General features: G+C 27.4%; 1 protein-coding gene across 4 annotated transcripts in view; it reads left to right on the top strand.

Annotated features, from left to right (window-relative positions):
* Nucleotides 1-14,068, top strand: part of LOC142334335 (A disintegrin and metalloproteinase with thrombospondin motifs 12-like) — a 134,795-nt gene that overhangs the window by 57,429 nt on the left and 63,298 nt on the right. For all 4 annotated transcript variants that reach the window (XM_075382301.1, XM_075382300.1, XM_075382299.1 and 1 more), the window contains 4 exons: nucleotides 2,014-2,241; nucleotides 5,652-5,829; nucleotides 7,651-7,892; nucleotides 10,845-10,934. In XM_075382301.1, the coding sequence (XP_075238416.1) occupies nucleotides 2,023-2,241; nucleotides 5,652-5,829; nucleotides 7,651-7,892; nucleotides 10,845-10,934 (729 nt within the window). In that variant the 5' untranslated portion in view covers nucleotides 2,014-2,022. The remainder of the gene's footprint in view (nucleotides 1-2,013; nucleotides 2,242-5,651; nucleotides 5,830-7,650; nucleotides 7,893-10,844; nucleotides 10,935-14,068) is intronic.

The raw sequence follows: 14,068 nt of genomic DNA, 5'->3' as shown, positions 1-14,068 counted from the left end.
TCAATCCGTTGTATCTCCGTAAATATTAGTTTTATTAAAATTTATGTTTTTCTAAAATATTAAGCCTTTTATTTTGAACAAAATGACATTTTATTTTTTTTTTAAATCTGTTAGCAAATAGCCGAGTTATGGCAGAAAATTTATGTTGTAATTTTGTGTCTTTTCATGTCCTCTACTTTACGTTCAATTCGATTAAATATTAATTGTTTTTATTTATTGTTAATTCTAGTATTGTAATTTAGTATCAAATAAGTTATAATTTTTTCATAGTAATAGACATAATAATTTAAAAAATAAAACAACTACCCGTGATAATCTTACGTTAATTATTGTAGAACATTAGGTGTACTTAAATAGTAAACAATTGTTAAAAGTTATCAAAGGTGTTCCAAGTGTCCACCATTAGAAATTACATAAGATTCCAGTCTTTTTTTGAGATATTGTCTTAACCGTTCACAAATTCCGGGAGTATTCCTACTTTCTTGAAATTGGATCCTTTGTTGAAGATCCTCAATGTTGAATTGAATAAACAATAATATGTTTAAAATGGCCCAACATGTAGAAGTCAAGAGGGTTTAAGTCAGGTGATCGAGCAGGCCAGGGCACAGGCTCTCCGCGGCCTATCCATTTTTCATGGAAAGTTTCATGCAGAAAATCTGATACCAACTGACTAAAATGTTTGCTGAAGCTCCATCGTGGTGAAACCACATATTTCGTCTTAATTGTAGACGTACGTCTTCCAAAAAATGTGGAAGATTTTCGGTTAAATGAACAAGATAATTTTCTCCATTTAAACGATTTGGTAGAATGACAGGATCCAAAATATAGTTATTAAAAATACCTGCCCATATGTTCAGGGAAAATCTTTGTTGATGGCTATTTTGGAAGGTACCATCAGGATTCTTGTCGCTCCAGATAAACTGATTGTGATAGTTTTGAACAACATTCCTGTTGAAAGAAGCTTCATTTTTACATTGTTAACATGATCAACAGTAACAATCGCTGAGTAAAATTATTCAAAAGTGAAAAATTAATATGAATTGTTTTATTATTATTATTTAATATTAAATCTTATTGTGAGAAAATTATTACTTAATTTGATACTAATTTAAAATACAAGAATTAACAATAAATAAAAACAATTAATATTTAGTCGGATTGAACGTAAAGTGGAGGACGTGAAAACAGACACAAAATTACATCAATTTTCTGCCATAACTCGGCTATTTGTTAATCTATTTAAAAAAATAAAAAGTCATTTTGTTCAAAATAAAAGGCTTAATATTTTAGCAAAGCATACATTTTTATAAAACTAATATTTACGGAGATACAACGGATTGAAAAGTAAACATGGCCGCCATTTTGTAATTCGGGAAGGTATTTAAGTCCTGATTTTTTGCTAATTTTAAAATTTTATTACCAAGACGCTTATCAAATATTAATGTGATTCGTCAAACCAAAGCTGAGATATAAATTTTTATATAAAAATAACAAAATGGCGGACAGTGGGAGAACAAAGGAGAAATTGCCATTTTTCCTAAGAATACATTTTGTTTAATTTTACGAGAAGAATCCGAAAATGTATTGCCAGCCCACCAATTTAGAAACAATCTGTATATAAAAATATATAAATCAATTTCATGGTCAACCTTCAGACAAAATATGAGAATGACGGTATTTTGAAAGCTGTAATAGATGGCACCACCATCTATTTTGATAGTGATGTACAATTTAATATATTTCAATTAGCATAGTAAAGTAAGTCCAGATAACAGAAGGGTGTATGGGTGTTATTGAGAAAGTAATAAATTATTTTTACATATCAATAGGAGTTTTTTGTAAGAACAATAATCAGAAGAGATTAAGAAGCAAATTGAGTCTTTGAATGATTAGTTACACATTCTTGTTTTATAAACATAAAAAAGGTAAGAAGTATAATTGATTGTCAAAAAAGATACTTATACTTTCATTTCAATAATCAATAATTAAAACCTTTATAAAGTTTATTTATAGATTTCAGGTATGGAAAAATTGCGCATAAAACTGTATTTATCATCTAGAAATGAAATTTTAGAATTATGGCCTAGCTTTAGTTTTATATCTAACAATCTGAAAATTGAAATGAAATCACAGAAAAGTTCCCATGAAATATCATCAAAGTTTCCTACTATGTGCCATTATCGTGGAATCATCAAGGGACAACCTGAGTCATCTGTTGCTGTTTCAGCTTGCAGTGGGCTAGTAAGTAAAAATAAATTATTATGTTTATACCTTTTAAATATTTTCCAATGAGTTCAAACCACACCTTTTATCCAAACTCTCTGCATAATCTCTGCATAATTTTATAATCTCTGCACTTCAATGTTGCATTTTTTAAATTTTATTATCAATTGTTTTTAAATGGTTCCTTTCTTATTCTTCTAAGTCTCACTACATTCATCTTAATTTTGCTTCCAACTACTTTACTACTTCCCTCTCTAGAACTGTTAAAAGTATAAGTCATTTTCATCCATCTAACGACTTCTGAGACTTCAGAGGTTTAATTTTCACATACTCTGTATTAATAAGTATTTTTCTTGTACACCTTCATCTGATACTTATGCTTCCAACCCTGATCACCTCTGACTATAAATCCAGTTATGCTGTCACATTGCCTCATCTTTTTAAATCTGCAAACATTGAGTGTTAAAATAACTGCATTTCTAGATTGAAATTCCTATAAAGGTTTTTCATATAAAAGCTCTCATTTTGTTCTTGTAAAAAATATCACAAGCAGGTACTGTTTAAATGATATTTATTATATTCATATTTTTATTATATTTCTCAGTGTTACCGATAGTACAAGGGTATCAGCCCTGCTCACATAGTAAATGCCACTTTAACAATATACCATAATTTACCAATTTTTAATTTACCTCGGTTAAAAAATGTGATAGTTGTTATGAAAAAGATGCTTAAGCCTACAACAGATGAGATATTTAGTGGGAGGATTCTGAAATCCTTACAGGACAAAGATAGAAATAAATAAGCAGCAACAAGTGCATTCAAAGAATAGCTTGGTACTAAGATACTAATTCTTATCAGAATTCCATAAAGGTTTGTCTCAGTACTAAGTATGTACTGCTGATTTTTGATAAAGAAAGAAGTGAGAAACAACTTCAACTCTTACATTTCCTTATCAAGCCTGATATTAAATGTTTGTTATTCTTGAGAATGGCTATCATTTCCAGGTTATGCCAGATCATCTATAATCATAGCAATGGTTGTAACATATATATATATATATATATATATATATATATATATATATATATATGTTTCCTTTATAAAAGAAAGGAATATCTATTATCTTTCTAAAAGAGTAGACTCTACAATACATTGTTCAAAAGTATATTACTAATTTCTTCACAGGTGTCTTCAACGTGCACCTTAAAGTCTGCATATTGCAATGAAGCTTCTTTATTGAAAGTATTATTGTGATGTTTAATAAAAAAAATAGTAAATAACATCCAATTAGAAACCTTTCAGCACAAAGGTGATTGAAACATTGTACAAATACTTTTGCTTTGTTTTGTGTTAATGTTTTGTTTTTGTCTTATGTTTAGTGTTATGAACTAAACCAAACAATGGATTAATACAAAAGCTTTGTATTCATTATCATCAATGTTCACATTGCTCAAAAAATTGATTTTGAAATATTTTTTAATTACTGTAATACCCCCTGAATAAATGATTAATGTTTTAATTGGAACAATTAAAAGAAGAGAATAAAGTACAGAAAGCTACTCTTTTAAAGTTATTTTTATAAAGTAATAGTGATTTCTGCTTGCTTGTTTTGAAGTAAAATATGAACTTTAGCTAATAATCACTGGAAGTAATTACAGCACACAGAGTTGAAGTTCCTGAGATCAGTGTCACCATAGTTGGTTAGGTCATAAGTGTAATATTCATGAATACTCTCAAATACTCAGTGAATGACAAAGTAAATAATATCAGAGACAATGGTTTATTAAATTGAATGAATGAATCCAGAGATCTGTAGAAAATGAATGAATTTTAAACCTTACCAAGAAGAGGCTTAGGTCATTTAAATTTGAGATAAGGTAATCAATTTAAAGGTATGGAAGGTATAGTAATGTGAACCCTAATATTTGAGTGAGAAGAAGTAACCCCTCACGAACAAGTTTCTTGCTCAGTTCAACTAGCTCTTTACAGCTATACTAAATTCCAACCATTAATAACGGTAAAAATTTTCTTTTAATAAAAAATAATTGTAAAATTTTCACATTCTTCTGGTACAGTAATTAGAATCATTAAAGGTTTTACATAATCGAAAATTATTTTCTTTTTGATCAGAGGTACAGTTCATTTTACAAATGTGTGGCTTTAAGAGTGCTAGAGCTTTTTCATTGTTCATGTTGTACAAACTACAACAAATTTTGTTGTCAGTTCATTGCCTCATTTTTTTCATTTATTAAATCAAGATAGTGACAGTTTTGAGATTCCTCTAGATCAGTGGTTGCCAAATCAACTGATAATTAATTAGCTATCATACCTCAAGGGATATTTTGGGAGTCAAAATGTATGGACTCTCTTGTTTGTGTCATATAATGTGTGGAACATACTTGTGATAGGAACAGAATTTTGCATATTTTGTATCAATCCACATATAAGTTTATTAAAATAAATGAAAATACCTAAACTTTCAAATTTCATCATCAGCTATAAAAATCATACTTTTCAGCAGAGCTGGAATCAAAATATGAATGTCTGATCTTAGTTTCTGTATAAATGAAATTATGTATCGTGTAAACATTCAAATACTTTTTAAGAAGAGAAATTTCAATCTCAAATAAGCTTGCAGCAGTACCAACTGTAAGGAAAAATCAAAAGAACTACCATTTTATTTTTGTGTAGTTGAAGGCTATTTCTTTACAGAGATTAAAACTAAGAGCTTCTTCTACAGTGCAAGTATATCCATGGTAAACAAACAATACATTGAACTATTATTACAGACCTATTCAATCAGCTACTGAAAAGCCCTCTAGATTTTACTAAGAAAAAAGAAAAATTGAAATCACTAAAAATCCAGTTACCTGAACTCAGTTTATATTTTTTAAAAACAGTAGGCAAGAATAGCTATTTTAAAATTATTATTTAAATTATTAAGTTTGACATCACATAAAAAGAAAGATCTTAACACACTGGAATTTTGTGCATTTTGGAAAAATTTTAAATTTGACAAAACCAATGTCACATATATATATATATATAACCACCTACTGAAGGGATTTACATTTTAGGAACAATAAATTGTTACTGTAAACTTTAGTGCTACAATTATTTGTTAACAAATTTCTTTGTCCAGATGAAGTAATTTCTGACCTGTAGAATTCTGTGCATGCTGTTGTATAATTTACAGTTAATATTTATCTTGTTTTGTAATATTTGTTAATAATTTTCTGGTATGAAATCTTAATTTTTGTACCAGAAAAAATTTAATTTAATTTAAATTAATTTTTATACTTTTTATTTCTTTAAAAGGCAGCAGTTTGATTTATTTGTTGTTGTTTTTTTTTTTTTTAATATTTAACACTTTGTTTTTGAATTTTTGGTTCTTGTCAGGGTAAATTTTAAAGTTTATGTTTTAGGTAGGTTATATAAAAACTTCTGCAGGACAATTTTGGATTGAACCTTCAAAAAATTTCAGCAATTCAAATAATGAAATAACACATATACTTTTTCGTAGAGATGCAGTCACTCAAGTATATTCAAAACGCAAAAGAAGAAAAAGGAGAAAAAAGCATGAAAATTTATGCGGTACAAAAGGTAAGTTTTAAAAGACACAGTAAAAATATACATATTGAAATTATTACAAATTAATGTAAATAAATACATTTGAAAATTATACTTCCCTAAACATTACAGTTATTCCCTAAATAGGGTGACCTTAGGTTCCTTGAATAAATTTAAGGAAAATGAGAAAAGAAACACTTACATAACAACATTACTTTTGAACATTACAATGTTATATTAAAAAAAAAAATCATTTGGAAAATTTACTGCTCCATTGTCAATGGAACTGGAAGCAGCCAACAAACCACTCTTGATACAATACAAAATTGTAAATAAAAAATAATATTAAAATTACATATCATTATTTAACAAGTTATTTAAAATATAAGCATACAATGTCTTATAAGGAAATTATAACAAAGGCATTCATATACAAGAGATAAACATTAAATATTAAAAACATGACTGCCAAAAAAAAAATTGCTGACAAACATTGCTATTTAACATAATTAGTAATATAGGATATAGGATAAGAGCGTGCAGGTGACAATTTTGTTTATGGTATAATTTTTTTCAATTTTTTTTAATTTATTTAAACATGTACATATATACAATGTATATATATATATATATATATATATATATATATATATATATATACATTGATATATCATAAGTGGTACTTATTTTCATTGGCTCCAGAGTTATAGCCAAATAAAATTTTAATTAATGAAATATTTGGATCTTACAAGGGAGGGCACATCGGTTTGAATCAGCCTTCATCTACTTTTCTTTTTTTTTTAATTTAAATATGTTGATTTATTAATAATTATTAACCTCTGATTGTAAAAAATTTTTACAATAAATAATTATTCAATAATAAAAATTAAAAAAATATGAAAAGAAAATCAGAAGTTATTAATGAAATAACATTTTATGTACTTTCAAAAATGTGTAATTTAATAGGCATTATTACATATGTGTATATGTAATAAATTTGGTGAAACATCTGATTATTTAATATTAATTGAAAATTATAATTTAGAATCGTATTATTTTTGGATTTTCTAGTTTGATTTTATTTAATTTTATCTAAATTAAAGTTAACTACAGAGGAAAAGAAAAATAGACCCTCACAACAACATATATACTAAGGTATACATGCCCGATCTTTGATAAATTATAAAAAATTCTTATCTTTTATTTTAATTCAATACTCCTGAGATATTGTTGGACATCATTCTCCCTGTGAGAATTTATCATCATTTCGTTTATTTGTTTTTGTTGCCATTCATTCAATCGCTCTTTGGTTAGATATAATTCTTCTGATCTTAATTTGTGTACACATTTTCTACTTTTTGAATTTTTTCTCTCTTTATATTCATTATCCTCTTTTAATCTTTTTATTCTTTCCTTGGTCTTAATGTTTTCTTCCTCTTTATATTTATCATCCTCTCTTAATCTTTTTATTCTTTCTTTTGTTTCCTACATTTTCTTCCTGTTTATTTTTTTTTTGGTTTGCAACATTTTCTTTCTTTTTTCCTTTTATTAATTTTTTTTTTTTTTTTTTTAATTTAAATATATTGATTTATTAATAATTATTAACCTCTGAATGTAAAAAAATCTCACAATAAATAATAATTTAATATTAACAAAAAAATATATATATATGAAAAAATCAGAAGTTATTAGTGAAAGAACATTTTATATACTTTTAAAAATGTGTATATGTAATTTAAACAAGGAAGTCATGTGGTGTCCATATCAAATTTTTTTATTGAGCTAATAATTATAAAAAATAAATATCTATTTAGTTTTCTTAAAATTAATTTATTTTTTTTAATTTTATTATAGAACCACATAGAATTGTGGAGTCTCAATTGGAATGGAATCAGAAACCTGGCTGGGTGCGAGTTCAAGGACGAGGTCGAAGAAGGGGCACTAGTAGTAAGGGCTTACGCCATAGCAGTAAAAGAATTCGTCGATCAGTTAGTAAAGAACAACATGTGGAAACTTTACTAGTTGCTGATTATTCTATGGTTGAGTTTTACAATGGTGAAGATATTGAGATGTATCTCTTGTCAATAATGAATATGGTAAATGCTTAATATTGGAAAATTGCAAAAAATATTTCTGGTCTTTTTTTTAAAAAAGGAATTTTATCACAGACAAAATGTCTACAGGCTTCTAAAAATTTACTGATTCAAGCAGATGTCGTGAACTTACACATCACAAAATTTAATCATTAGATTTTTTTTGTCTAAAATTAAACAGTCTTTACTCTTAGATTTACTTGCAGATATATTCTGCATTAATCCTGGTTAATCAAGTTTAAATTTAAGAATTTTTTTTTATTATTATGCAAATTTTTAGATTCAGTTATATTTACATTATTTATCCATTCATACTTTTGTCCTGCTCTCTGCTTCTACCATCAAATCATGACTTAAACCAAAACAGCAACACAGAGATATCCTTAGCAGAAATACACTCATATATTTTCCAGTACGAAAACGTCTCAGATTATGTATTACAGTAAACTGTAAGAATATGGTTCACAGCCAGCTGACTGCATGACAATATTATGGAAAATGCAAATTCATTTTAATGTTTACTTTGATAAGAAGTAAAACTTATCTTTTTCATGTCAAATGTTTAACTTTTCTTGTGAATTAGATTTTTAGCAACTTATTTTGTTGTCATTTACCTATACATATCCAAAAGCAAGAACCATTTTCATGTGGTCTGATTTTTATAATTTAGGTTATATTTTTATTGGCTGTTAATTTATTAAATACTTGTAACATACCAATAAAATTAAAAGTGAGATGAGGGTTAGGAATCAAAACAAACTTAATATTCACAAAAACATTTAATACATGAATATTTGTCCCAAAATAGTCACATACCATTTAAGGAAGTTATAATATCTTTCATTAAGAAATATAATAAAAATGCATATTTAATTATAAAATAAATGTAGGCCAGACTTTAAGTTAAAACATATTTTATGATTGGCTCTTTTGTTTTGGCTGCAAAAATAAAAAAGTATTATTTATAATTCATATATGCATTATTTACACAAATATATAACGCATGCAAATTTTAAAAGTATTTATGCCTGAAAATGTATGGAAATTAGGTCTCTTCTTAGAAACTCCTGTTTTGGAGATAATCAGAAAAATGAAATTAAACATATAAAATACAAATTAAACTAAAAAAATGTAAGATGAATTGGAAATATAAAAGTAGCGAGTACATGAAACAGAAGTAATTAATAGCAAAAAGCTTTACTATTTTTCATTGATATTAAAATACAGTTACTATGCATCTATTCATTGTTATTAGCTAAAAAATTTTATCCAAGTATACACAGTGCAACTGATTGAGAGAATTAAAAAACATTCACAAACCTTTATCTTAAATAGCTTGTTAATTAAACTATTCTTTCTACTGGGTATCTTCTTTCACTCAATACTAAGTCAGTTAATAAATTATACAATTTAGGGGCCATATATTCATATGTTTATTTGAAATATTCAAATTTGGGGAATGATAACATAATAGAATGGTAATTTATGGTGGATGTACACGATGACAACAAAGAAAAATATAAACATTAGACATTTATCACTTTCAAGCTGTACTATTCGCTAGATAAAATACAATTTTTTACTATACGGCATCTAAACACTTATCTCTATATAACTGGATAGGGGATTCATGTATTGGATTTGCTAAATTTAAATTAGTGACACTAAATGAGTGGTAGAACCGGTAGAACTAAATAAAGTCAAATGGCACATCAGCAGAGGTAAGTGTAAGAGTAGAGATAAACCACATTTTAAATTTAAACCGATGCAGTAAAAGTGTTTTAATTTTGTATTTTGAATAGTGATCTATTTTTATTGCATTCAAAAATAACTGATTGTGGTTGTGAATATTTGTAAATAGAAAATAAATTTTCAAGTAAAAATTATGCGGAAGTGTGTTTTTGTAAAACAAAAGATACGAAATTGGACAATGTATCTTTCTTGTAGTACAACATAAGATTTGAGGTTATAACAATGTAAGAATTGCAAAATTTGCGTAATTATTGTAAATTCATAATAAGTTGTTTTTCATGAATAATAAAAAATATTGATTAAATATATACAGCAGTCATAAAACTATTGTCCGATTCAGTTATCTTCTTTTTTTTTCCTGTTTAGCCTCTGGTAATTACCTTTCAGATAATACTTCAGAGGATGATATGTATAAGTGTAAATGAAGTGTAGTCTTATACAGTCTCAGTTCGACCACTCCTGAGATGTGCGGTTAATTGTATCCCAACCACCAAAGAATACCGGTATCCTCAATCTAGTATTCAAATCCATGTTAAAATAACTGACTTTAATAAGACTTGAACGCTGGAATTCTCAACTTCCAAATCAGCTGCTTTGGGAAGACACATTCACCAACCACTAGACCAACCCAGTGGGTTCCAATTCGATTATCTGACTTGAGTAAAATAAACATCCCTAACATCACGATTGTAGTCGTATATTGGTTTTATATGCTTTCACAAGCATATAATGGTTTTATTTAGTTCCCAGCATCTCATTCTGCGGCGCTGGAGTATGCTTCAATGTTGAACACTTAATTGTATTTTAAGCCATAAGGATCTCCAGTCCAGTTATATAGAGATCAGTGCATCTAATAACAAAAATATAAATGCCCATGTATGGGTAAATGTATGTGGGTGTATGTTTTGTGTATATTTAATTAAATCATTTGTACATCTAATGTTTGCTATCATGAACATGAGCAAATTTACATACTTTCTCAAGCATTTTGAAATTATCATTAAAACATAACTTTATTAGCATATTAAACATCAGGACCAAAGCAAGTCATCAGGATCAAAATTTTAAAATTGAAATCAGGAATACTAAAATATGATCATAATTTATTATACTCATAATGAACTATAAATACTTAAATATAACTATAATACTAAAATATAATCCACCTTTAAGCAAGTGTCTACATTTTTCTCCATGTTTCAGGTTAGTGTTATGTATCAAGATCCTAGTATTGGTAATTACATAAACATAGTGGTTGTTAGAATTATACTTCTGGAAGAAGACACAACAGAGGTAATACAATACAAAAACTTTTCTACTAATAAGTTAATGAAAATGCACAGCAAATTTAGTGATGGTATGTTATAGTTGACAATATTGTAACTTCAATATCTTTTACTCTCAAAAAATCAGCAGTACCTTTATGTTGACTTGATAGAATATGAAAATGTTTTGTGAACATCAGTTTTACAATTCCTGTGTTTTCTTACACATGTAATTGAATATTTTCTACTTTATCAATTATAAAAATAGTTATACTCAAAATCCTAATATTTAGAACATAAAATCAGTTATACAATAGTAATAATATAATTGGAAGCATAATGAAGAAAATAATTTAACTACAGTTTACAAATAAAAGTCTACTTACTGTCTGATTAAATATTATGTGCAATCAAATTTGAAAATTAATATTTCAGAAACAAAATGCCATGTTTTTGTAAATTATACATATAAATTTACCTTGATCACTTTTTTGTACTGCTTGACTTTAAACACTTCTGAGACACTTTATTCAAAATGTTTTTAGAAAAAATAGTTTTAGACCTCTGAAACCTTAATAATACCAAAAGTCTTAATTCTGCTATTTAAAACTCATGAACTCCCTTATTTTGTTTAATTTTTTTGAAATATTTTTTTCATGGTGTTTAAAATAGATCTACCTAATCTAACATTAATAAATTTCTGACTTTGTTATTTTTTATGTAGATGTGATATCTTCGCAGTTACAACACAGAGATTTGAAATACATTGTATTAGCTTAATTATAAATTCAATAAAATAAATTAAATATTAAAGTGAATTCATGATATATAGGCATTTTATTACATTTTTTTAAATTTATCTATTATCATTACATGGTGTGAAGAGAACTACTAAATTCCTTTGGACAACCAGCTGTTGTACCTCGAAAGAATTTATTTCCTTTCATACTCTTTACTTTATACTTTTATTTTTATAGTAATACCATGGTTTTGTGGAGTGGAACATTTTGTTTGAAAAAATGAAATAAACCATGAACATAGTATTTTTTCAATATGTAATAAAAACATGAAAAGATTTCTTCCACATGAAAATTTGCAGTCCAGTTGAAAACCAAAAATAAGTGTTTAAAAAACCTTGCTATAAATATTTAGGTTATTAATAATGGTATTAATGAGGGTCTCTACATAACATAGACAATACTAGACAAAGTTACTTGGGTTTATTTAGGTTCATTGTTTGAGTTTGTAATATTCTGGTGAAATTTATTTTTTGTAGGGGGGTTTGTCAGTAGCAAAACGTTATGGCCCTGGTAATTTTTATTTTTTATTCTATCGATTTTGAATGTTAGGATAGGTCTTATATGATTGTCTCATCTTCAAAAACATATTGATAATGAAAAATTTTATTATAATAGAATTAAATATCCTGTTTATCAGAATAAGGACTATACATGCTACGATTTTATTTACTTTCTCTTCTTATTTATTTATTTATTTCTCTTTTTTTGTAAAACTTTGTCTTTATTTTCAGTACAAGTTGTTTTATCTTTTTCAAAGACTTAATAGTTTTTACATTTTTCTCTACTTCATTCTTCTATGTATCATGAATATTTAATCAGTGAATCTTGTACTTTTCAGATCACAAATTTAGAATAGCTTGACTGTAAAAATGCATATTTCTTGAATTAAATTATTTTTTTTTTTACTTAGAACATTGCACAGTTGATAACAATATCAATTTTTATTGATAGGGCCAGCAATTTTTTTAATCTTCTTTACATCTGGGTAATAGAAGTTAAGACAGATCCTTAAAAATACGCTTAAAGAAGCCAAGAAACCAACAGTCATTTGCACTGAACAAAATTTCATTGATTTCTCGCTTTTATAGCTTATGATGAAGTTTTCATGGAACCAGACAAAATTAAAAGTTTAAGTAAAAGTGAGGATAATCTAAGATGTAAGTGGATGTAAGATTTGGCAAGTAAAATAAGCTTCATAAAAATATAACTTTTAAGGACATAATTAGTATAACTAGTATAATTTTAAGAATGATTCTTTAACCTTCAGATTTATTCAGTCTTTTCTGGTTGAATGTGATAAATTTTAGATAAACGTTTGATGGAGAAAATTATAAAAAATCTTAGTCCTGGCAGATGAAAAACTGAAGAATTCAAACAAATAAACACCAAAGGATTATTTTTCATCCTGCTTTTGGAAATGATGTATGAGGCACAGTAAGTTATCTTACTTACTGGACATTTTATTGTAACATCTTTTGTGTATCTATAATAAAATATTTTTCTGACCAGGGTGAGAAGAATTGGTGATTCCCATAATGAAAACCTGGTAAAGTTAAATCGTCCCCTTGAAGTTATAATCCTATCTCCTTGACCAGTACCTGTGCAGGTTGATGGATCGAATGGTAAATTGTCATCTAGTGTGGTACCTTGAAAGAAATGCCCTAATTGTCCCTGAATAAGCAGTTTCTGCTGGGGTAGATTGTCTGTCATGTAGTTGCCCTGAATCTTAAAATGCCTTCTTACTTCGCAAACACTGCTTGAAGGTTTACTTGCATACAAATACAAGTGAAGCTCCTTGCATTTATCAGCTTTCCTCAGTAGTCAGTCCTTCCAAGTTCAAGTTGGAACAAAGGAATCCATAAAATTTACACTAGAAAACGGAATACCACAGGGAAATGTTCTAAGTGTTACCTTGTTTGCCATAGCCATAAATACTATTCAAACTGCATGTGAAAACTTATTACATGTTCATTTTTTGTAGGTAGTTTTTCAATTTATGTTGCATCTAGAACTTTAACAACTGCCAAGAGGCTGCTCCAAAACAGAATAACCTGTTTAAAATCGTAGTGTAAAACAACTGGATTTACATTTTCCCTGGAGAAAAAGAAATGCATTTGCTTTTCCTGGTTGAGGAAGTTGAGGGAATATGTTGACCCTCAACTATTTTTATATGGTGAACCATGCATGCAGGTTAGATTTTTAAGATTGTGGTTTAACGCACAACTGATGTGGGTGACACATTTAAACAAGCTTAACTGACAATGTCAGATACTGAAGGTTAGGTAAACCCTTCTTTCTTTCTTTCCTGTTTAGCCTCCGGTAACTACCCTTTAGATAATTCTTCAGAGGATGAATGAGGATG

The sequence above is a fragment of the Lycorma delicatula genome, chromosome 1 (assembly GCF_047948215.1).
Source record: "Lycorma delicatula isolate Av1 chromosome 1, ASM4794821v1, whole genome shotgun sequence".
Lineage (NCBI taxonomy): Eukaryota > Metazoa > Arthropoda > Insecta > Hemiptera > Fulgoridae > Lycorma > Lycorma delicatula.
The sequence above is the reverse complement of the archived record's forward strand: the minus strand, read 5'-3'. Positions and strand labels throughout refer to the sequence as shown.